The 25215-nt window shown below is 42.4% G+C and overlaps 1 protein-coding gene across 1 annotated transcript; it reads right to left on the bottom strand.

Moving 5' to 3' along the window:
* Positions 1–1388: 1388 nt before the first annotated feature.
* On the bottom strand, positions 1389–25111 carry HORMAD2 (HORMA domain containing 2). Its single transcript, XM_074921326.1, has 13 exons — positions 25063–25111; positions 23425–23515; positions 22414–22558; positions 21251–21314; positions 20212–20248; positions 18935–18955; positions 18164–18190; positions 16825–16892; positions 13812–13963; positions 13004–13257; positions 12030–12138; positions 10880–10944; positions 1389–1656 (listed from the first exon to the last, which is right to left on the bottom strand). Exons 2-13 carry the CDS (start codon positions 23473–23475, stop codon positions 1540–1542), a joined length of 1110 nt encoding a protein of 369 aa, XP_074777427.1. The 5' UTR covers positions 23476–23515; positions 25063–25111; the 3' UTR covers positions 1389–1539.
* Positions 25112–25215: the final 104 nt, after the last annotated feature.

The following is a 25215-nucleotide window of genomic DNA, read 5'->3' as shown; positions in this document are numbered from 1 at the left end:
GGTCAACTAAACATCTCGGGGTGTTCTGTTTCAACATTATCTCTACTCAGTCAAGCAGTTCCAGTCGGGCTTTCAACTCATTCTGGCCAAAGTAAAAGCAGAAGAGAGATGCATTAATCCCTACCTCCTGGTAGCTTTTATCTAGTCAAGGAAAGATCGTTGTGTCAGCAGTGAGGAAGATCCCTGATGTCTGGAGCCAACCTTAAGCACTGCCATGCAGAAGCCATCACCCTGCTAATGGTGACAGGGAACCCGATGGCACTGGTGGCGAGGCCCTTCAATCAGATGCTCTAGACACTGTGGGGCAGATACTTGTCAAGGGATCCTCACTGCTTCCTACAGAGCTGTCTGACATACACCACGAAAGAAACACTTGACATCCCAAACCACTGCTGCTCTTCCAGTCCTGTCTTGAAATGCCTTTGCTGTGTATCTGAAATGTCAGGGATGCTGCTACGCTACTGGGTGCGTTACTCTGTTGTGCTCTAGTGCTTTTATTCCCCTGTCACCATAAGATTTGAACACTTCAGGCAATCAACATTACATTGAGAAGAGGGTGCTCTACATTCCCTTCTTCACTGTTTCAAATTTCAGTATCTCTTTTGTGATGTGTCTAAAATAACACAAAGGCTATTCCCTGAACATATTTTATAAAATGTTTAAGACCAATTAAGACCGTTTTACTCCTCTCTCTCCAGTAATAGCCATTAGGTCTGGACAGAGTGCCTGCCAGGCAATCTACATGACACAAAGCACAGCACTTCTGCTCCAAGGGGTACAGAATTTTTTTCTTTTGTTGCTGTTGCTCTCCTTACCTGTACTTGCAATCACAAGGTACGATACCTTCATTAAAGTTAGGTTTTAAATGTGGTGTATTGCAACACTATTTATATCACACAACTGCCTATGCCCCTTGGTACATGGTAGGTTGCTGGTTTAGAAATAAGCTGATAATACAGTCATAGCAACACCACTTGCAGAGTCAGAAAAAAAAAAATTCAGCACCAGCAGAAAATGTGTATAGATTACTTTATCTCTGTATTCAATATAGATAAAAACCCTGCTTTGAAAAAAAAAAAAAAATCTATGCTCCGGAAACAGTAGATAGGATGAAGGTAAACAATCTAGTGAATCATGAGACTTGTTGCTTGCTGGCATTGATACCTCAGAGTTCATCTTGAAAGAGTGTCATTAAATATTGATGACATATTGGCAAAGGACAGTCCAGCCACAGAGGAGGACGCTTAGCCCATGGGAGGGGAGGGATGTGAGGGAGAGAGACAGCGAAAAAGAAGCACACAGACAACGTTCACATGGAATCATAAATCCTCAACTTTAGAACATCAAACAAGTGCTGTTGGTTGACATTGTCATGACAATTATGGTGCTTGGTGTCTCTTCACAATCCAAACTTTTCATTAGACAAATAAACATGCAGAAATACACGTGGTACGTGGAAGAGTTAAATACTGGATGACAGTAAAGGTCTTTACTAGTCAGATGACAATGCAACTCACACCTTCCAAAATGTATTGTGTGTCAGAATGAACATAATTTCCTGTCTTCGAGAAGCAGCTTCTCTGGTTCACTGACCTTCCTTTTCTTCTTGGGTCCTATCACCTCTTCCTGGCTAAACGCAAGGGTCAGGCAGCTTATCTGTAAGAACCACCAGAAACAGTGATCATTCTCATGGTACAGGTTCCTGTTAGATGTGTCAAAAATACAACTTCCAAAACTACAATGTGTTTTCCTGGATCCTCTTAGGTTTGCTCAGTGTGATCCTGTTCTCCAGAAAAGCAATTGGGCAAGGAATCAAAACCGGAATACTGGATAGGATTGGGACTGTAAGATTTGTGAAGGCAACAGGTTCAGCTGCAGGGACAGAGAATGTTTTTGGTGGCAAAAGGAACAGTACCCGTCTCCCCACCACCGACAGAAAATACCAGAAGCAAGAAGACCTTTGAGAAATATAATAGCTTACAGGGCATAGCCTGTTTCACCAGCCTCAGATAATCATAAAAGTACATAAAAGAAGGGGGGCACTTATGTCAGATTTGCGGTCACTGGAAACAACCTTCATGAGGAGACATGCAGCACCTCTCTTTGTACATCAGGGAATTTCAGCATGAGTTGGTCAATCCCAGACTTCAACGACTACCTGTGAGTCTGCAAAAAAATAACTAAGCAAAGCAAGCTTTTTTCCAAGAGGCTTAACTTCCCTCTAGAAGGACACAAACCTCCCTCAAAACCATTGAGGGGCCTACAAACCAAAGTGTTAAACCCCACGGATAAATACATGTTAGAGTATAAATGGATCAATGGTACAGGCAATTCAGACAGACCACAGAGAGACGGACAGCCAGAACAACAGTCAAAGTGTTGGTTGTGCCAAATGACAAACTCACTTATCCTCGTTATCACATAACATATTTGCATTTTTACAATAATAATGTGGAGCTGCAAAGAGTAGCATGTGTTGTTGCCCACCCAGAAGGCACAAAGCACACAGTCTGGCAATGTAACCTCTCTTGCTCTCACTGGAACTGAGCTCAAGGGACACACCACAGCACACTGCTTCAACTTTGCCTCCAAGAGAAAGTTCATTTGGATGAAAACAAGGCAAATGAAGAGGGAGAAGAGTGCTAACCAATTTCCTGCTCTAACTCCAGTTTCACCATAAAGCATGAGGAATCCTGTAACTGAAGCAGGATAAACACAAGGGGTTAATAAAGAGCTATTCCAGAATGCATCCTGGAGACAAGCACAAGGTCTCTAGATTACAAGATGTGGTCATTACAGAATTCCCCACTCACGTCATCAAGGCTTTCTTTCTATGTGACCTTGGTATGAGGCTTCAGTAATCTCTACATAGCAATGGTCTTTCCAATGTGTGAAATAACTCTGATTGTGGATTAACAGCAACATAGTTTGAAACAACATCACTTTGCCTCTCTGTCATGTTTCAAATTGTTTTTCCTCCCTTCTTCCCTCCTCTTCGTTATGAGCAAGACAATATTGCTTAATGCAGAAAGTACAATTTCCTTTCCATAAAAACAGAGAAAACAAGAATCTGCTGCAGTGGGACAGGCAGGTTCTCCCTCATCCTGCACACTCAGGCTGACAAAACTTCCAACACTGCCCAAGGCGTATTTGCTTGAGGAAAGAGTGATGAGTAGATCTCTGTGTTACAGCTCCCGACCTGATATCCAGCTGCTCAAACTGGCATTTTAGGCAGTTATTTACTTTCCTCTCCCTGGCATCGTTTTAACCTGTCTGCTTCCTTTTTTGAAGTAAAGGGCCCAGAGGGGGAAACACTGCATCCAAAAACTCTCCAGTGCTAACACAGCTGCAGGGTTTGTACCCTGTCCTGCTGGCCACACAATAAAGCAAAGCAATGATCCCCAGTCTCCCGGCCCCCAGTCACCTTAATAAGGCAGCTCTCCTTCTATTTTAGCCTAAACCACATAAAAAAAGCATCAGCGAGAGTTGGTGTGTTTATTTCCTCTATTGAGGAATGAATCTTCTGCAGCACAGACAACTACTCAGTAAAGTTTTTACCCCTTTGCTATTCCTCCTAAATTTTTTGCATGGACAGGATACTTTAGAGGAGGAAGAAACAGCCACAAGGAGCAGCTGCTCATGCAGAGTCCACTTCAACGCTCTGACCACCTTCCTCCCCTTTACCACAGGCAGCATGACCACCTAACAGGAACCTGAGAAGAGTAAAAACATCTATGCAAGCCATCAAGTGCTCTAGACAAGCACTATTCATCTGTTGAATGAATAAGACGTCAACTGTGTGAGGTATTTCACCAAAGCCAGCATGTCTTGTCCTGCCCCTGCCCAGCTACAAGTTCACGTAGGAACTCAGCACCAGGAACAGACCCCAAGTCCATCTTCCAGGTCCCATCCTTAACCAAACACTCAAGCTTCTTCCACAGAAATGTTGCTCTAAATGGGATTAAGTCAGATGCTATGTATGTTTATTTGACTTTAACCAGAAAGTAAACCTCTTAAACGGTGTGGTGAAAAGCAGGAAATCCCTCCCATTGATTAAACATACAATCAAAGATTCCAGGAGTTGATTAATTCTGATTTTTCTCATGTACTGGGATGCTTGACTTAGAATAACTGATGGGAGAGCTTGCGCTCTATGAATGTTGGGTTTTTGTCTTACACAACCACTACGAGCCCTCAGCTCCGCTGATGAGCCAGGTGCTATAAAAGCACCCAGGACCCGGCGCAGGCCCTCGCACGCTTACCCTGCAAAGGGAACACGCCGACAACGGGACAAGTGGGACAAGTCCAGATCAAGTAGCAAAGACAGGAACAGATCCGTGACCTCCTGACTATGAGTCCGAGGCACAGTTCTGGGTCTAGGTCATACCACGAACACAGAGTGAATTTGAATCTCCTGTTTTACAGTACTGAACTACGTGTAAAAAAGTAGTATGTTGCCACAGCATTTTTCTGTAAAAATACAGCTAACTTGTGAATCATACAAGTGTTACTAATTTCTGGCATAAAACTAACAGGACAGCTGCACGTTGTCTGGAGAAGATATCAGGCTAAAAATAGATTAGACTTAGATTAAAGCCTTCCCAAGGCAGACTGGTGGATGAAACAGAATGAGCAGACCACAGCTACACTGCTATTCTTAGATAGACAAAATCAGGACCTAGTTTTGTGCTCTGCAATTTTCAATCCCCAGTGTCCCCACATATTCCAGCCAAAATTTCCAGCATAAATTGAAGCAAATTTACAGCTCTTCTGACATGTGTTTTTCTTCCCAAGGCATCCTATGTAGAAAATTGCACAAGAGCATTCAGCTGTGTCCCTCTTTGTCCCTGGCCTGCCCCATGCTGAGGTTTGGTACTTGGCAAATTTTATGCCCTCAGAAGAGCTCCCTTTGTCAGGGACACAGAGTGTTTACTTTGGTACCTTGTAACTATCCTGACAAATTCAGAAGTGCATTAATGTCAAAAGAAGCCCAGTTCCATCAAGTGAGCTAGAAGAATAAGGACTGAGACTTCACTGCTGAAATAAGGCAAAAGGATCCTCAGGTGTCAGGACAATAAACAGTATCTGCAGGGGATGTCTATCCTCATCAGGAAACTTTAATCTGAGAGAGCCAGTGCCTGATGTATCCTGTGATTTCAGCTGCAGCTAACATTGACTCGATAGCATGGCAAATGCTTGCCACTTTCAAAAATCAAGCTAGTGACTAAATCGATCCCCTGAGACCTGAGGCATCCCTGTGAACAGCCACTTCTCTCTGGTTGAAGGCAGTAATTCCCATCTACTCACTGACAGCTGGCTGCCCATGCTCTCCAAGGACAGCAGAAATCCAGGTTCACAAGGTACATCACGGTGCCCAGTGAAAGGACAAGAGGAAACGGACACAAACCAAAAGGCAGGAAATTCCATTTAAACGTACAAACATTTCAATTTTTTTTACTGTGAGGGCAATCAAATACTGGCAAAAGTTGTCCAGGGAAGTTGTGGAGTCTCCATCCCTGGAGAAATTCAACGCGTGTCTATACAAGGTCCTGAGAAACTTCCCTCTGCTTTGAGCAGGTAGGTGGACATGACGATCTCCAATTGTCCCTTTTGATCTCAGTGATTCTGCAAAGGTGGCACAGGGGTTAAACGCCCAAGGCGGGGCTCACCACTGGTCTCATATCAGTTTCCAGTAAAGCTACTGCACTGACATCAGTAAAATTAATCCTGATTTTCATCTGTACAAGCAGAGGACAATCATGCTGGTTAGCATGAAAGCCAATTTACGCAGGTGGAAGAATGAAAGACATTCACTGTGGTGCTTCTGTGGAAACTTGCCACATTTTGTCCCCAGGAAGCCATGCCAACGCATCACTGACTAGCACTGGTCCTCTTCCTTTTCCATAGCTCACTGTTAAAATCTTTGACATTCAATGTAATTTCTTTTTCATGAACTGGAAGTTTCACAGGCCTACTCTGTACCTCATGTATCTTGCAGCATTTAAAGGACTTAGGAACATATTTTTCCAGAGTGTAAAAAAATTCTTCAAAAATATCTGTTGAAAAAATATTTATCAATCTCTCTCCTTGTAATCTCTTCCAGGGCCCTCAATCACACTGTACGCTGTCATGCCAGCCATTCTGACTGCTGGATCACAGTCCAGTATGCTCCCAAAACCAGAAGCTTTCCCTATAAGATTACAGCATTGTAACCAATGAGGCAGAAAGCAACAGACACTCCTTCTGCCTACTAGGCTGCTACCCAGCTTAGGCCCTCACGGGATCCTAGACCTGTCCAAACTTAATTTATGCAGATTTCTTTAGAGGGTCTGGTTGAGTTGCTAGCATGTACATTATGAACGTACGCAAAGGCAGTCAGTGCGGAAGCTCCACATCTTCCTGTAGATGTCTCTGGGGTAGCTGTCAGGGAATCTGAGGGCTCAACGGTTAAATCTCCCCGGATCCACAGGGTGATGGGCCTCACCTCTGAATGATCACTAGGAAACTTGTTTCCTGCACACTAGACTGGGATAACTCATGCAAGGGATGAATGGCCCCAAGATACAGCTAAGGATCTGACGTGAATTGAGAAGCCAGGAATTTCCTGACCTCCCTGTCTCACTCCTCCCAGAATGGCCTGAGCTCACAGGAAGGAGAGAGGCAAGCTCATCTCTGAATCTTTCTCCTCATTGTTTGGGTCTGTGTAGCCTCAACTGGTTTGTAGGAGAAAATGTTCTGGGAACTTCTCATCAGATACAGCTCTCTTGATAGACAGTTAGAGATAAACCTTTCTTTTTTTTTTTGTTTTCTGCAAAAGTTCAAGATAATGACATTGCCACAGAAAAATGCTTTTCTATTGCTCTGCAAATGGCAGGCTTCACCCTTCAACTGCTTTCTGTCATGGCAATTTTAAAAGTGGTTTGCCTGGGAAAAATCAGACAACAAAGGTCTTGATCTCCAAGCTGTTATTCTGCAATTGAATCCACTTGTGCTGACCTTCACTTTCAGACAGAAGCTGTGTACAACATGGAAACTCAGCAAAGGCACAAGAACGTCCATCAGGGTACCTGTGGTCCTGGGCACCAAGAGGACACTGATGTCTGGCAAACACAACAGATATTACTCACAATTTGCCATCCATGAATGACTGTGTTCAGACCGGCTTCCATCACTGCCACAGTCCCTCGGAGGAAGAGGACATGGCCAGGTAGCCAAGTCTTCTGTGTGAGGAGCAGCAGCTGGAGGCCAGACAGGCTGTCCTCTGAGGTCTAAAACAGCACTGATTTACAACATTTAGGTATGAGTCTCTCCCTAGACATCTAACTTTCAGACAGTTCCAGTTAAGAGAGCTAATCCGCATGGCAGGAGTATGCCTACAGCAGGCAGTGAATCGCAGTGCAGAGATCCCTGAGCTATCACTGATCCAAACTGGTATGTCCACACAACGCCAAGTGTCAACACTTCCTCACGTCCCACAGCAATCTAGTAGCATAAGCAGTGTCTGGCGCTTAGCTAATGAAGCCAGAAACTTGGGAGGCAGAGCTGACTTGTGTTGTGCTGATACGGCCACACCATTTCCAGCTTTGGCGCAGGCTTGGTCAGGGGCGATTCAGGGCTCTCTGCACGGCTGCGTCACTGTGCACTGAGACTCTGTGCTCTAAGGACCACCCCAGAACTTCAGCCCACAGCTTCCTGATGGGAGATAAAACCCTGCAGAGGCGTCCACATGGTCAGATTTTACTCATCTTCTAGTTCTGTTTCATTCCAATCTCATTCCACTGCAACATGTTTGCTTGCATGAAGACAAAGCTGACCAAAATCAATTTGCAGACCAAAAACATTAAGGGATTCATAAGAGGATAAAGGAGTATGCTGAAGAATTCAAAAAACTATCTTAAGTTCAGTGCAGGACCCCATTCTCATCAGCAGATTTCTGTAAGTTATACCAATGTGCAGCAATTCCCTATTACACCCAACACTTCACAACTCCTAGAATGCCAGTGGAAAGTAGCAAATGCATAAAGATAGCACACCGAGCCAAATCCTTAGCTGATGCAATCAGAAGAAACTCTCCCAAAGTCAGCAGAGGTAGGCTAATTTACATGCTGGTGTCTAACTCCGGATGATTAAGTACAGAGATGCTTTGCTGGGAAAGGGCAATCTCTCATTTGATCCTAAGTATCATCAATCATGAGATTGCAGATAACAAGCCAGTTGAGTACATGCAAATTTTTCTCCCATCTGAAAAGCCCTCTGTCAGAGACTCTGCATGGCCATCGCTGAAGGCCAGTTACCGTTCTAACTGGACAGGAATAGCTGCTTCTCTTTTGGCAGATCCGCATCCTTTGACTCTCCCATGTCGATTAGATAAAAATAACCCTTTAATACTTTCATTCCTGGTTTTCCTGAAGAGCTATAGGTCACGAAGATAATGACCAATAAACGCAATTCCAACAGCACAGTTTTTATTTTTGATAACCAAAGAATCAGAAGGAATAAAGCAGTTCAGATGAAGAGCAGGAATGGGCTTGTTCACATTTCCAAAAGCAGCTTGTGACTGTGAGTACCATTTCTGAACTCAGCACTTCTTCAATATCAAGTCCTTGTGCTGATATCAAACTCTGGGACACTCCAAATTGTTTTAGTTAGTTCTGAAAATCTCAGTATGAACGTTTAACTGTACAGAGAGCACCTTTAAACCCAAGCCCCTGAGGTGCTGCCCCATGGACAGCTGAACAGCTAACACTGCATTGCCATCAGAAGGGCAGGTCTCCCTCCCAGCCCCTCTCTGCCCGCTCCTCGCCACCCAGACTTGCTCGCTCCCTTACAGCAGTGCTGGTACATCAGCCATCACTCCCTCAGCAAGTTCAAAGGGATCTTCCGGTAAAAAACTAACACTCAAAGTCGCATGCTAGCACAGCAAGTCTAAGGACTCATGTCTGCCCCAACAAAGGGAGACCTCCACGGACCAGGCTATGTTGTTCCCCAAGGCCCCTCACAGACCAGGCTAATTAAATTCTGAAATCCAGGAGAAAACAAGACACCTTACAGCTCTTTAAAGCAGAGAGCTTCTCTGAACACACCTGGCAGCTGGAAAACACTGTTTCTTGACTGCACTGTAGTCTGGATAGCAACAAGGTGTTTGCATTCATACCCCAACAGGACTACTTCTACCCACCTTACCTGTACTTGACCCTGTTAGATAACACCTAATTCAAACTTCCCATCCACTCAAGCTTGTCCTCATTTTTAAAGACAAACTTCACTCACCAGTTTGGCTTCCTGATTCAAGTGGAATAGACAATGGTCACTTGTTTTAACCACTTCCCTCAGAAAAGAAGGGAAAGTCCCTCTCATATGGAAAATAGTGTCAAATTTTTATTAGCACTGGCTTTACAATGATGATCTGCACTTTTTAACTAGTGATTTAACTGCATTTTTCCCTAAACTGACTGAAATATTAGCCAACTTCTAAGCGATGATGGTTTAAAAAACAGTATCAAAGAATACATTAAAAAAACCCCTCTGTCATGCAGAATCTACCAGGCAGAGGGCAAGGGATTTATTTTATTTTTTTTTTAAGTCTTTGGAAACATACAATGGATAAAGTGACTCTTCCATTTTTCAGCAACCAATGCTGTTTCCACCACCTTCAGACACTCTCACTATTGCTACTGTATTCTAATGAAATTCACATGCTGCAAGAGAGAGGTGTCTGGTGCTCTGCTTACAATCGTGACAGATCCGAAAGAATGTCAGAGCATGAATCAGTGGGACAACCATAAGTTACAAACAAAAAAGGCTCCTGTTTTCACACAGACAACAGAATAAACAATGATCAGAAGGAAACTGGAGGATGTGACATGAAAAAAAATGTGGTTAAAGTTTGAAAAATACCAGCCTAGGCACAGAAGTTCATTTCTAAGATCCACAGTCAAGGCAAATACTTCACAGATGCCTTTTGAATGACACGTTAAGTTGTAGTCTCCAGTTGCTGTCTGGGTTAGACACCCCGGGATTCTTTTCAACAGAGGCGGGGAAAATTTTAGTAGCAATTTCCTACTCTCATTAACTTATCCTGTAAAGATTCAGTTTCTGAACATTCAAGCTCACACGATTTTCAACTAATTTGAATGGGAGGAGGATCAAGTGGCAAGTCTGGTGGTATTGAAAGATTTGCCCTGTCACTGAAAAAAAACTCTGCACAAGCCCATGAATTCGACTTCTTGATTCTGACTCAGGGTTTGGCCTGGGCAGCCTTCAGGATGGAATTAATTTCACATAACTTTACTTATCTAAAATTATGTCTGGTCTACCCTAGTTCTTTGGGTTGCCCCAACAACCTCTGAAAAAGAGACCAGCACCTCCAGGGGATAATTCTTTCTATCCTAGAGAGGTAGCCAAAAAGGGATAGGATCCAGTAAGTACCTGTGACTCACACGTAAAGATAGTCTGGAAACAAGAAAGGAGAAGTGAAGACCATGTTAGGCAACAGACAGACAAACCCTTCAAACCTAAAACGGTGTGGTGATTTCAATCCAAAATCTTAATCCAAAACCACACACAGGTAAACCATCCTGGTTGGGACAGCAACACATTTAGTCTGCATGTGTAATTCACAAGTGCCCACTCCAGAGAACAGTACAAAATTCTTGTACTGGATGCATGAAATAAGATGACTGTGGAAAGTTTCTTCCTAAATGCTTCCGGTTCATGCTTATATCCCTATGCCCTAATACTTTGTAGCCTCTCTGTATTTTGATACTGCACAATAAATCCACTGTTAGTTGAATTTTGTGCCATCCTAGATGATATAATGTTCTGTGGTAATGAATTCCACCTTGCCTGGTGTATCTTAGAGCCACTAAAATTTCCTCACCTGTTGAGATGCTGTTGAGCAAGACATCTTGCCCATTTCCTTTACTCCTGTCTTCTTCTTTCCACCTACAATCCAAAATCAAAATTAGCTCCGAAGTTAAAACCCTGTATTTGATTGAAAAAAAAAAAATAATCCAGAAGCCTGACTAAACCACTGTAGCAAAATCCCATGCCTGATCTGAAATAGCATAACCATTGCTCTTGAGCACTGCCAACACTGGCAGTTTATTCCTGGAAATAGATTTCAGAATAAAGTGTCATCCGAACGTGCAACACATCAACTTGCAGCAGCTCCTATCAATTATACTTAAACTCCATTTTAACCTGGATTCTAAGAAAACAAAGCTTATGCCCGCATATGCTCTGTCCAAGTGTGTGTGCCTACGGGGAAGGAGGGGAGCTGTCCTGTGACTAATAACGATTGACCTTATTAGACAGTTTCAATAAAATTTGATGGGGTCCCAAAGCACCTCAGTTTCATGGAAACAGGCAACTGGTTAGAGGAGGAGGATGCAGTTAATCTCCCCAGAGTGGAAAAGGTGACAGTATGAGTTCACCCCTTATTAGTCATCGGAGAATCTGCAGGAGAAAGACCTGGAAAGGTGACTTCATATGCAGACAAGCTTCTTTATTCCACTGCTTGGGGATCTCAGGAATGCTATTTACCATTTTGTCACTAGATGGTATTGTTCCACAGGCTATAGCTGAGAGCCTCAGAGGTCAAATACAGCATGGTATATCAGAAGCTAGGTTGGATGAAGTGAGAGAAAAGGCTTTTTTGCATTTATTTTCATGTATGTTTTTACATATGGAAGTCATTAGCAAAATCAAACTGTAACTGCCAAAGGAAAAGGGCTTTGGTGAAAACGTAGATAATGTTACTCAGGATTGATGAACTGCATTTCCTCCATATCTGAAAAAAGCTGCTGAGATAAAGAGGTGGAAAGATATTGATAAAAATTTGAATGTTTCTGTTAATAATTCAAGCATACAACAAACCCTTTATTACAGCTCAGTCTGATCTGACACAAAATTCATACAGCCTAACAAACTCTGTTTATCCATTTCAAACTAAGTGAGAAAACCTAACTATTATGGCTAGATAACAGTCATGAGCACAACCTCCTTCAGTTTTGAAACTAGGCCTTTACCTGTATCTTGAAGGTAAAAAGAAGATGCTTCTGTTTTCCAGCCTGGATGGGTGTCACTTTTGCCCTCTTCACGCTCACTTGAATCTGCTCTGACAGGGAGGGGGTGATTCTGTAAAGCAAATGACGTTTTGTCTTAATAGCATAACCTAAAAAATATGCCCAGGTGGTAAATCCATAAACCCATCACTAATAGGGATGAGATTTTCATAGCTCCTCAGTGTCCAGGCCTTCCTTCTCTCAAGCCCACAGGTCTTTCAAGAGAGAAACTTTCAAAGACAAGAGAGAATTCTGACCTAAATGGCTTCCTGTTTTCAGGAGTTAATTATGTTGGGGTTTATTCCCTCGCACTGACCACCTAAAATTAAACTGTCAACTCTGAGCTACCAGTCCAGGCTGCCCCTTCTGCCATTCTGAGAGAGGCCCCACCAGAGGACCCTCTCATTCCAGACTACCGTGGTGTCTAAGGAAATTACCCGAATCACCTGCTAAAGCTGCTGCCTCCTCCTCCACTAAGCTCAGAAAGAGGCCTAGAGAAATTAGACACAACACACAACTTCTAGATGCCTAGAGGTAAGTGGAAGGAATCTCACCTAACTACACAGCAGAACGTGGCCTAGTCCTGAGAAATGCCAAGTGGAAATGCAAAATTGTTTGCAGTTTTCTCCATTTTGTGCACGTCTGTGTATAAGTGCATGTGTGTGTGTGCACGCATGCATGTGTCGGGTCTCTCCGTACAGTCACTGCCCTCTTCTGGGAGAGCTCACCAGACTCAGAAAATTGGTGGGTATCCTGGAATGAAATTAATTTTATGTCTATGGACTTCCAGCCTCAGAGTTCAATCCGCTGTAGTGCTGCTGCCCAACACAACCTGAAGCCCTTATTAAAGTAGGATTCAGAGAAAATTATTCTCTTAAGGAGAGTTTTGCTAGATAAACTGTTTCTCCAGTGAGAACTGAACAGAGCTATTTCTGTACCTTTGTGCTCGCCTCCTCTTCCTCTTCATCACAGTCTAACCCTTGATGGGAGATCTCAGTAGGGCCATTCTTCTGGACCAAGTTGCTCTCAACTGTCTTAATTCTCTTCTTTTCAGTTGTCACTCTCACTTTCATGAGGTGGAAGCCAGTGGAGACTGACCCTACTCTCAGGTTGACAGGATCACCATCAAAAAACAGGTCACCGGGGCTGCCATCTTCCTTAAAGCCAGGGGGCTGGTAATCTTTGGGAGTTACTGCACAGGGAGAAGGAACCCACTGATGTCAGAGAAATCAAGTTCCATCTCACCTTAATCTGATTTATAAAGAACAAGTGTATAGCAGCCTTGAGTAACGTCAACTACTAAAAATATTTTGGGTTTTTTTTCAGGAAGAAAAGAGAACACAAAGGAAAAAGTGAGCTCATCAAATGTTATCAGGGAGCTCAAAGAAAGAATGACTAGGATGCTGAGATACAATTAATGTGCTCAGCTTTCTGAAGCAGAACCTGACATTGCCTGTTCCTTAAAAAAACAAAACCAAAACCCAACAGTAAAGGAGAAGGATGTCTCCTTTTCACACTGCATGGCTGTACTTCTTACATGGATGTTGAAACCTTTCTTAAAAAGCATCTGTCTTCCCCATGTGTCAGAAGGCTTTACTGTGTTTTACACCATTTCTCACTATTATCAGCTAACAGCTTCTACATTTCACCTTTCTATGCTCTATATACTTTACAGGGGCTCACAATTATTATAGAAAGTGATGGAAAGGGAATTTTTCCCCACAGCACGCACTGTTCTCCACCTACCATCATTGTAGTAGAGGAGTTTCATGGTCAGGGTAATGTCATTGGGAAGTGGCTCGAGGTTTTGCATTAACAGGTACAGCTTACGGATCAGGAGCCTGCTGGCCTGTTTAACATCCTCGCTGCACACCCCATTCACAAAGTTCATTTGGTTGCTACAATCGGAAGAAGAATAACAGATTTGTTTTCCTCAGTCATGAATATTCACGATCTAATTACAAATACAGAGCACCCACTGACTCATCTGAAACCAGCAGTGACAAAGCTACAATGCCTTTATGTAATTTCCAGATAAACAGGGAAGTGAAACAGACTCCAGGGATGGGGTGGCATCAGCAAAACAACAGCTCTAAACTAAGAGGCATGCCATTTACATTTGAACAGACTCTCTAGCTGGGGCACTGGACCCCATTATTCAAATGTCATGACTCACTTGTTTGAACATGATTAAATTGGATCAAAGGACCATAAAACAAGTGCCTTTCACCTAAGCAATTTCAGGAATGAGAGGAATGAGGTGAGAATCCCATATAAAGCCGATTCATCACAGGGGCTATTTTCAAGTCCATTTTGTAGTTTGAAGAGAAGTGAATTGCATGTTCTCACTTCAATTCCATCTAAGAAAAACTAGCTCAGAAGCACATTTTTCAAAAGTGACTAAGGGGCATTCCTCTCACCTCCTTCACCCATCCAAATGTCAGCTGGCTAGTCTAAGCAAGCAGTCTAGACTGAGATAAACGTCTAACAGAAGTGGGATGAATCGCCCTCTGGAGGAGTTTGTTCCTCTTGACTACAGTAGATGAGGTGAGCAACTCAGATCAGCCAGCTAACTTGAGACAGTAGAAGATGGACTAGATGAATCACTGTGTGACTAAGGAACCTAAACTTCCTTACCTTTCTATGAGAAGGGGCCATAAAAAAAAAAAAAAGTAGGTCCTTCATTACATTTCTGGAAGACCACTGCCTGCATGGTCCCTAACACAATCATCCCAAATTGCTTCAAAAGTAGTATGTAAGCTAAGAGAGCAGAGGATCCCAGGGCTAAATTTGACTGATTAGACCACTGGAAGGTACAGTGTAGCTTCCAGTTGAAGCTTCTTGGTTTGTTATGGAAACAGAGTGGCTGTGGAACAGCCTGACCTCCTAGGGTACGCAGGGCATGGTTTGGTAGGCTCCCAACTGCCAACAGCAAAACTGTGCTGAGAACACTGTGCTATTACATGAAGTACTGTATGTTCAGAAACGTACATCAAGTGAGAGGACAGACGCTGGCAAGGCCTAAGGTGGAGTAAAGAGAAGGTAGGCCTTCTCTTACACATCACCTTTACAATCTTGGGATTAGAAGAATAGAAATGGTAAGGAGAAAGAGTATAAGCAAAAAAGAGATGAGACTTCCATAGGAATTAACAGGTCGACTACTGGTTCAATACAGGAATAACACTGTGGATTTGATGCAGGCACGTGTCAAAAGGTAGAAGCTGAGGAACTTAACCTGGATTGGGATCCATGGCAAGGAATTCCTCCAAAATCCATCTAAAATAAGGCAGAGATCATTTAGGAGAAAGTTTCCATTTACCCTTCAGATAGGATGATGCAGCCCCACAAAACATCTCTCCTGGAATGATTAACTCAGAGTTTGCACATGACAATAAACACTGCAGGTGTATAAAAGTAGGGTTATCAGCTGAAGAAGCTGATAACAAAGATGACACAATACTCTTGATCAATGCCAGAACATCAGTTCACTAATGACTACAGGCACACGCATGATCCTGCGATAGCAGTGTCAGTCACTGAGGAAACAGAGCAGAGCTCAGGAATCTGATGCCACGGGCTTTGAAGCCTCGGAGCAGTAATGAGATTTTGATGGCGCAGATAGAAACACAACAGCAAGATTACTTAGCCTCTCCTCGGCCAGCACGATGGACACCAAGGGATGCTGAGTTTCATCTGGGGACTGTTGTTATTTCTAGGAACTAATGACTGATCTGACTACGGCTGATTAAAAAAATCAAAGCAGTCAAGAGCCATCTATTAAATCCCAAAGGTCTCCTCTTCCCCTCAGTGTAGTGAGGACAACTGACAGCAGCTTCAAAGCAGAAACAGAAGGTACAGTCAACAGGACACTCTAGACTCAGACATAGTTCAGATTTTCCCAACAGAAAATCATTTTGTCATATACTACAAATTATTTTGATGTGTTTAGAGCAGCAAATGACATGCTACAGCTTTGCAGAGGAGTCTTCTGAGAAGCATCCCAGACAGCAGAGCTCCGTTGCTCTACAGACAGGTTCCAAGGCCCAAAGATCCATCTTTCACCAACGGCAACTGCAGAAGCAAACTAGAACTGGGGTAATTATTTTTATTTGCTTTGGTTATACCCAATTGCCTTTGATAGTATTTATTTTAAACTACTCAGGATTATGGCCTACTAAACACAGCTTTAAAGTTTCTAACAGACAGAGCGAGTCAAAGAAATGCAAAAAGCTGCTGCTTCCTGCCCACATTTTGCAGCATCAACTCAGGCACCATAAGTGAAAGTTCTCTGAGGTCACCCACGCAAGATTGCTCAAGAAGAATACATGTATGCAAAGCCCAAGGAAAAAATACATCCTGGGTGCGGGATCACGGTGAAAGGGATCAAACCTGAAAAATCTTCATTTGAAAGCACAAGGCTCTCTTGTGAAAGTGGAAGAACACTCGTTATTAGTTGAGACAGTAGCAAGCTCAACAAACAGTGCTGGTTTCTGCACTGCTGCCCTGATTAGGCACCATTTCTATAAATTGTCTTTAAGACAGTTCTGGTGGACTCTAAGTGCCTCACCGTGCTACGTGACAACATTTCTGCTCATCAGCTCGGCAGTTCATATCCTGTAGGGTGACCATCCTCAACTCTGACAATATTTACAGCTGCTTAGCAACTCAGACATGCTCTAATCATAAAGTGTAGTTTCTTCTTAATGCTTCAAGAGCATAGTTTTCAGTGTAATTCTGAGAAATAAAACCGAAGCATTACCTGATGATGTCCATCTGGGGCACCTCCTTTTTGTACGTGAATTTGAATTGATACAGTTCAGTCACTGTCTAGAGATTTAACAAGAGAGGGGAAAAGAAGAAATGGGTCTCTTTCAATAACATGTTTAAAGACACATACTGAACCAGCAGTGTCCTTTCACAACTTTATGCCAGAACACATCATTAATTTAATGACACAATGATAGCTTTAACTCTTATTGCTTGCACGGGCTTTGGCAAATTTTCTTAACCACCATAGCTTACCTAGCACTAAAAGAATCACAAAAAAAGACAAACTTCCTGCTTCTTCCTTCCACTTCCTCTGTGGGCTTAAATCTCTAAAGAGGCACCGGGGCTACATCACAATGTACGTATGTCCCCCCTTACTAAAAGGAAGAATGTGAGGCTTCACGGGTGATGCAACGTCACAAGAAAGCCTGGCCCAGAGTTCTGTACAGAGACAAGGGCCTGAAAGACTCTTCCTGCTAGGAAATACAAACAATGCTGCATGGGCAAAAGTTGCTGAATTTCACCAGTCTCAAGAATTTTCTGCGGGAGATAAAAAAACTAGATGATTTTCCATTTAAAAGGAAAGGATTTGCTACAATTTTAGAGAAAAAAATAATTAGGAAGAACGGACTGCTTCACCACAGAGAAAGGCTCTATTGTAGTCCAATTCCATGCCTATAATTCAGTTTTTCCAGAGGCAATGAGGTCAATTAGTAGGAGCTGAGCTGAGCCCTTAACTCTGAGCCTTCCTCACAAATCCCAGCCTTGGTACAGACTAAACTCTTGCTCTCTCCCCAGCTCTGTGGAGACAGCATGGATGCAGAACTTTGCTTATCTGTCACACTACCCAGCTCGATGCAGACAAAACAGAAACACAAAAGAGAACACTAAAAGGATATGGACAGGCGTTCTGCAACATGTACATCCCAGGTCTGAAGTGATTCTTAACTTCTATCCTAAACCTCTCTGCATGAAAAAACAGCTCTCTTTTCAACACTGCTGTTAAAAACATGGTTCATGAAAGAATTATTTTGAACTTCCTGTTTCTTCTCTTCGGGAAAGAAAAACAAAATTGTGAACATGCCCATTAGTTGCCTGTTAACATCCCTGCCTGAGGCCCTGGATGGGCCCACAGCCTAGTGCCTGGTAGGAGCGTTTGATCACAATCCAGCTCACTGAGCTGTCATTCTTGAGTGAAGGCAGAAGAAGAGAAACAGGGTCACCAAGCAGCTATGTGAGGGTAGAATTTAAGCCTACAAGTCCACTCTGAATACAAATCTACTCACCCATGCTTTCAGTTGCCTCAGAGATTAATTAAGACTTTTTCTTACCTCCGGTTCCTTGGGATTGGTGTAAATCTGTTATAAGAAAGCACAGTGAGTGCATTCTCCCCTTGGATAGCTTGAACCAGTGAAAAGTGACTAAACAATGATATTTTCATTTTACAGCAGAGTTTGTACTATCTTTAGCGTGGGATTAGAGAAAGGAATGGCTGAGAAACTGCCCTCCTCTATCAGCAGTCAATACTTACCACTTCAAAGACAGGTAGAAGATGCTCATCTGTGTAACTGTGGAGGAATGAGGTTAATTCCCATTCCAACCCTCACAGGCAACTATGGATGACTGAGATTTAACTACTCAGATTATGCACGGAATAGATGCATAGCATAGCTCAGCTCCTGGTGCTCTACAAAGGAGCAGGGCAAAAGACTTGCTATGTAACGGCCAGTGTGTGTTTTCTTCAGGATCAGGTTAATAAGGAGGGCTCTTCTGCAGGGGAAAATGGAGAAGACACAGCAGCTTCCAAGAGGGGAGACAAGAGTTTAAAGGAAGTGACAATATGAAGCACATGAAAGCGCTTCTAGGAGTTTAAGGATGCATGTAAGGCCTCAGTCAGAAGTCTGACATACTAAGAAAAATATTCCCACACAGCCTCGGAAGTTCGTATGTACCATATTTAAGAAAGGTCACCACTCTATTAAAAACCACAAACATTTTTGACTTCCCCTTAAAATAGGCACAAATGGGTTGACAAAACCTTGATTCCATATCTCTTTCAAGCAGGGTGGGGGAAGAAAACCATGTTGTATTTGTTTACTTACTGCAAGGACAGCAATGTGTAACTGTGGAGGAAAAACCAAACCAAAACACAAAATCAAATTCTAACCTTAGTGAGCAAGGAAAAGACAGACCTATCAAAATCTAACTACCTACGTACAATGAAGAAATAGGTACAGTCAACAAACCAGGAGTTAAAAACCTTATGCAGATTCTCCATAGCACAGCATCAGCAACACCTAGTGGCCAGTTCGCTTGGCTTTACTTGCAGTTTCCCAAGAAAACAACTGTATGTGCAGACTTCTCTCCTGGGCCTCTTTCTAAACAGATCTCCAAACCCTGTGCCTATTTAAAACTCTCTTACAAGAGCACCAATCTCGACTGAAGACTAGTATTTGCTCTCTGCTATGAAAATCCCCAAAGGTATTTTATTTATGCTACAGCAAGAAAATGTACATGGGACTACTCTTGAAAACAATCCTAGAACATGGATTAAATATCTCTGTCAAATACGAATTAATTTATGTCTCTCACACATAGCAGAGGACTAAATACCTCCTAGAACTGTCAGCAAGCAATAAACTGAGTTCACAACATTCTGAATTATCTTATGCACACTGACAGTTGTACTGATGCATAAGAGCCCATCTGATCACCAGTGCCAAAACTAACACCACTTCATCTGATCGAGATGAGAGTTGGTCTGATGATCAGTGCTGATAGCGATGACAACAGTTGGTGCTTTTTCCTGTGCAGAGCAGTTTTTATGTGAGAATCAGTAAGGAATATGATTACTTACTAGCTGATTTTGTACCAGAACCTGTTATATACGTTACTTGATTAATTACTTAAAAAAAAAAAAAAAATCCTGAATCCAAGAGGAAAATCTAGGAGAATTAGAGAAAATGAGAAGAAAGGAAAAGACTAGGGGAAAGGAGATGAAGAAAAGCAGCAGCACAGAAGAACCTCTCCCAAGAAAACAGGCATGGAGATCAAGATCTCAGTTCTGACTGGCAGTGTCTCTATCCAGACATTAGAGAACGCAAATGTAGAACAGAGAGCTAAGGGAAATCCATTTCAGGTTGCAGATTAAGTTCACACACCATTTACAAGTAAGCTTAGACAGCAACAGTGGTCAGTATTTGGGATCAAGGAATAAAATTCCAAATCTCATGTGTCCTCCCCCTGTCCCACAGCTGTACACCTGCATTGTGTGCATTCAAGATCACTACAAAAATATAAAGCAGGAATGGAAAGACAATTTTGTCCATACTTCATGAAGAAATAGGAAACTGCATTAAAAAATGTGAAAAAAACTCACATACTGCCTCTCCAAAGCATCAAAACAACCTTGAATCCTGCCAGGGAAAAACATGTTAATATTATCCAGCAATATTTATCTCCCTATCTGTAAACACACATTAGATACAGTTTAAAGTGCATTTTTTCTGGAATTAAGACAACACAGCTATCAACATTTTGGGCTTGTAAAGTCCTTTTCAGGTCAACCATCATAAAGGCACTGTCCTCCCTTCTGCATTTGTGCATTGTTTATACTTGTAGGGCCATATCCTGTCAGCCCGGAGACCACTTAAATCCAGATGAAGACAAGGATTCGAGGCTTAAGGCTGGCTCCAAGTGGCTCTCTGCTCAGTGCTCTACTTTGGCTCCCCAGCTTGCTCTCCAATGGCTCTTTTCCCACTGGCAGTGTACAGAATTTGGCTGAAACTTCATTCTGAACAGAGCCTGACATGTCTGGTCTTGTAAATTTTTGCTATCTGATGAAGAGTTTACAGCTACAGATTTTCTCAAAGTAGTAAATATTATTTGAGGTCTCAGTGGTCAGATATTTACTCTGAGTCAAAGGATGTGCAGCCAGGTATCTCCTTAGCACATCAAAGCCAGACTCTGCTTGTTGGGAACATGCCAACTCTGAAATACATCCTAAAGGAAGCTGTAAGGTACTGAAGACATGCAATATTCAGGGAGATAATATATTGTACATACTAAAAAACAAGAATCCCTATAAAAGTTAAACTAGGAAAGACTAAACAACAGAATCAATCTCATTATTTCTTTACCCTCTGTACCTACACTGCCTGTGTGCTCTGGGGCCTGACCATGACCTCACTACAGCCAACGCTTCAACAGACCTTGGACTCACATGATCCTGGCCAGCTAATTCTGTCTTGCTTACGCACAGGGCCAAGCACACACACTGCAGCAGTGGGAGCTGCCCTGGCACAGCTGGTAGTGCTACTGGGCACAATATTTTCAAATTCAGGAAGAAGAAGAATGCGAGGGGTAGATGTCTTGCTATTCAGCACAATCTTGTCTTAGTTTCGCTGTTACTCACTTACCACTTGACTATCTGCAATGATCCCAGACAGCTTTTATCTTCTCGGAGAATTTTTAGACAGAGGTCTGCAAAACCAGATTTAGCACGTAGTTACAATCCTTATCACAGTTGTTGGGCAAACAGTGGAACTAAGCCAGCCACCCTCCCTTTTCTGGATAAAATGCATTATCTGGAGGTCCTTCCTGAGCGGAAATGTTGGTTTTCCACTGAGTCCCAGGTGGGCTGACACAAGCTTATTGCTGCATTTTCAAATGTCAAGACTTTCCTAAGATGCTCCGTGGCTCTCCCAGAAAAAGTGCTAGACTTACAGCTTGATTTTGAAACACCACAGCTTCTGTCCTCTACTCCCTCCTCTTCTCCACTCCCACATATTCCACCAGCCCCTAACAACACCTTGAAAGACCTGACATTTGCACAGAAAGGCTAGTGGCTTTTCAGGGTTAGGTGATCAAGAGCCAGTTTCGGATTTCCCGTGCCCTCAACCAAGTCCACAAAGTACAGTGACCAGGTTTCAGGACAACTAAGTGCATAAGTGAAAACATGGAAACAGATGGGAATGCATGGAGACATTTCACACCTTACCAACACATCCTGAATGAACACAAAAATACTGATGAATCAAAGTATCACTAATCCTTGTGATGTTATGACAAGACTTTAGTTCTTAAAGTTCCTTTATTTCTTAAAGTTCTGATGCCCAGGCACATGTAGCTATGTGAGATTTTAAGAAAAAAAAACCCACAATAAACCAAACAAATCTACTTTCAGTCTCACAAGGAAAGCTGAAAATGTGAATCTGAAGGGCTCAAAAGTACAAAGGAAAATAAAACACACCAATCAGAGTTAATTTTTTAAAACTTACTGATTTATAAGTCAATCTCCTGGCTCTGAGACCTGATTCATGAGGCTCACAATGCCAAGAATGATCATAAACCAAAAGAAACACTAACAGAAAAGCCACGAGTTGTCAACAGCTCTAGGTTGTCTTCTACGCTATCTGATGCAGAAGCACTGTCTGCATCCAGACTTGAGAAGGCCTGATAGCTAACTTCCTAATAAACTGAACTCAGATGTGCACGAGCAGCTGGAAGCTAACATGTAACACAGATTATAGCTAAAATATAGCAAGGAGAAATAAGAATTCAGCACAAATTGAAATGTTACCATCTAAATAGCGAGTTCCGTAAGAGCTTTCCGGGAACAGCCCTCTCATGTATGTTATACAGGATACAGAGATGGCCAGAAGTCTTTTCACCAGCACCACAGACTGCTGCTCAGTAGCAATTTTGTTGGGAAACAACACTGACTCCTGAAAAAGAAAGGCATAGCAAAAAATAGCACCATCTTGGTGTCACAGGAATTGTATTTACAAACAACTCTCAGCAGGTGGAAAAAGGGGGTAACTTAGAAATGTAATTTTAACATTTCTGTGGTCTTCATACTACACAGGGAAGACTCAGGTCCAACATGAGTGGGATTAATGTTTTATGGATAGTTATCAATAAATCTGACAAGATTTACTCAAATGCAGACTGCACTGGTTTGTCATTCCCTCCTCTTTTATCATGGTTGAACATTCCCACCCCCTCTATTGCACCAATGCTGGCACTGAACAGACAAACACCCCTAAAAAAAGAAAAGTATATAGTTTTCTGCCAACTTAGCTCTACAGAGTTAGTTGTGGAGTCAAACAAGTGCCAGAGCTGGTGTGGTGTTCACTGCTGTACCAAAGTTCACTGCCTGTCACAGCTTTTTTTGAGATCTGACAGCAGACAGAGCCTGTCAACGCTGTATGCAGACCTAGTTTTTAGAGTGATTTTAACTCAGAGTTGTAAATAGTACATGTCTATGACTGGAGCTAATGTAAATAATAACCACTGTGTGACTTTAACACAAACAATCTCAGCAGAAAGTATACTAAATTTAGTTCATCTATTAGTTCACTGCTTTTCTTTGTGCTAAAAAGCTCTGTACACACCTAATGAGCCTACATTTATTTAGTCAAATACATGTCAGAGCCTCGTGTTGTATCTTCCTGAACTCATTACATTGGAAATAATCCAACTGAGAACAGTGCAGACAAGAGAGAGTGTTCCAACCTCACCAGGCACAGATATGCCAGGTCCAAAACTGAGAGCTAAGATTGTCAGTACCATCACATTTCAAGGTTTTTACCGTAGAGGACTTTTTCTTTTGCTTAGTCTGTAAAAGCTGATGAGTAGCCATCCTGTAGTTCAGAGACCTGCCTTCCACTTGTAATTAAAACCTGAAAAAAACCCAGAAGATATGAGACACCTGGAAAATACGCAGTCACTTTTATTTCTCATTTTAAACTAAGAACAAGATTTTTCAACTTATTCGGGTCTGAAAGCTAATTGCCAGGCAGGTCAGCTAAAGCAAAGCAAACCAAGGATACTCCATGGCACTGTCTGAGAGCCTGCAGAGCAAGAAAACTCCCTATTCACTGGTAAACGATCAATAGCATTTGAAATTCAGGGCCACAACTGTACCTGGTGTCAGCTGGTGCCACTTCAAAATGCATTTCTCATATTCCAAACCACAAATGTTAATTCCTACAGCCATTAAAAAGTGTGAAGGGGGAATGTGAAAGAACTGGAAGTCTGCCAATAGCAGCCAATATTTTAGCAAGGGTAAGCAGGAAACGCACTAACATCAATCTTGGTGGGAATAAAGGAATGATTCTTCTGGGACACCTTGAAAGGAAAATAAAAGAAAAAAAAAAAAAAAGGAAAAAAAAGAGAGAAGTCCACATTGTTTCCAATGAAAGCGGGCCCTGTTAGACAAGCCTGGATTAAAGAGGAAAATATTCTTTTTACAAGAATGGAAAGCTAATTGATAAAGGCAGTAAGTGGACATTACATGTTTCGCACTTCAGTGAGGTGCTTGATTTAGCACCGTCTGGCATCTTGATTAAAAAGTTCCATTAGATGGAATTAACAAGGCGCCCGTTAACTAGTTTGAAAAATGGCTCGCTGGGAAATCTCAACATGTAGTTGCTAACGGGGAGACACTGATGAAAGGAAACACCACAAACTGGTCCCCAGAGAAGCACTGCCTTGTCCGCAGCCAGTCAATATTTCTATTAACAAATAAAATAATAGCATAAACACGGTGGGTTGATTTAAATCATGACCTAAGGCAGTGAGCAATGGACTTTTATCAAAACAGTTGATCTAATCTTGTTCTGCATTTGTACCTTTTCAGCTTTTTTCCATGAAATCCTAATTTCCATTTGTTGGCAGTCATTAAGACATGTTGATTGGAACATGTTGACAGCTTTTATGCTAAATTTAGCACTTCATTTAGTAATGAGGACAGATTACAGCTACAAAAGTACATTTAAACAAATATACACCTGCAAAATTTTTAATGTTAAATATTTTAGGAAAGTGTTGGGTTTTTTTCTCTCTCATGATTGGCTAAGCACTGTGAACATGACTAGAATGCAATTAAAGCAAAGGCATTACTCCAACGTGAGGTTATTAGCTAAATAAAGCTGATTTAAGCAAGTCAGATAAGAAAACATGTTTCCTACAGCATACCACACTTATAAATGATTTACTGTGCAAAGGAAACATCCCCTAGATTGAGTTTATCTACTCTGCCCCGGGTGTTTTGGTACAGGGTATGCTCCAAGGTTTCAGCATCACCATCTCACCCTTGCCAAGCCTGCGCTTGCTCCTGGCCTGCGAGAGAGGGAAGAAGGTGCCCTGGCTCCCCACAGCTCATCCACTCGGAAACCCCTTTATCCTCGAATATCAGGAAATAAGTATGAACTGGGAAAAACCAAACCTCTTCCCCAGGCACTCGTCCGTCTCTGGGGACTTCACCCCCTCAGCCCTGCACCCACACACCGACTGCCCCTTATGCCTGATTTCAGGCGATGCGAGGCTACAGCAGGCCCTCAAAAAGCAGCCACGGCTCCAAACGTAGTTTTAAAAGATG

The sequence above is a fragment of the Athene noctua genome, chromosome 17, assembly GCF_965140245.1.
Source record: "Athene noctua chromosome 17, bAthNoc1.hap1.1, whole genome shotgun sequence".
Taxonomy (NCBI): Eukaryota; Metazoa; Chordata; class Aves; order Strigiformes; family Strigidae; genus Athene; species Athene noctua.
This window is presented reverse-complemented; position numbering and strand designations above follow the sequence as displayed.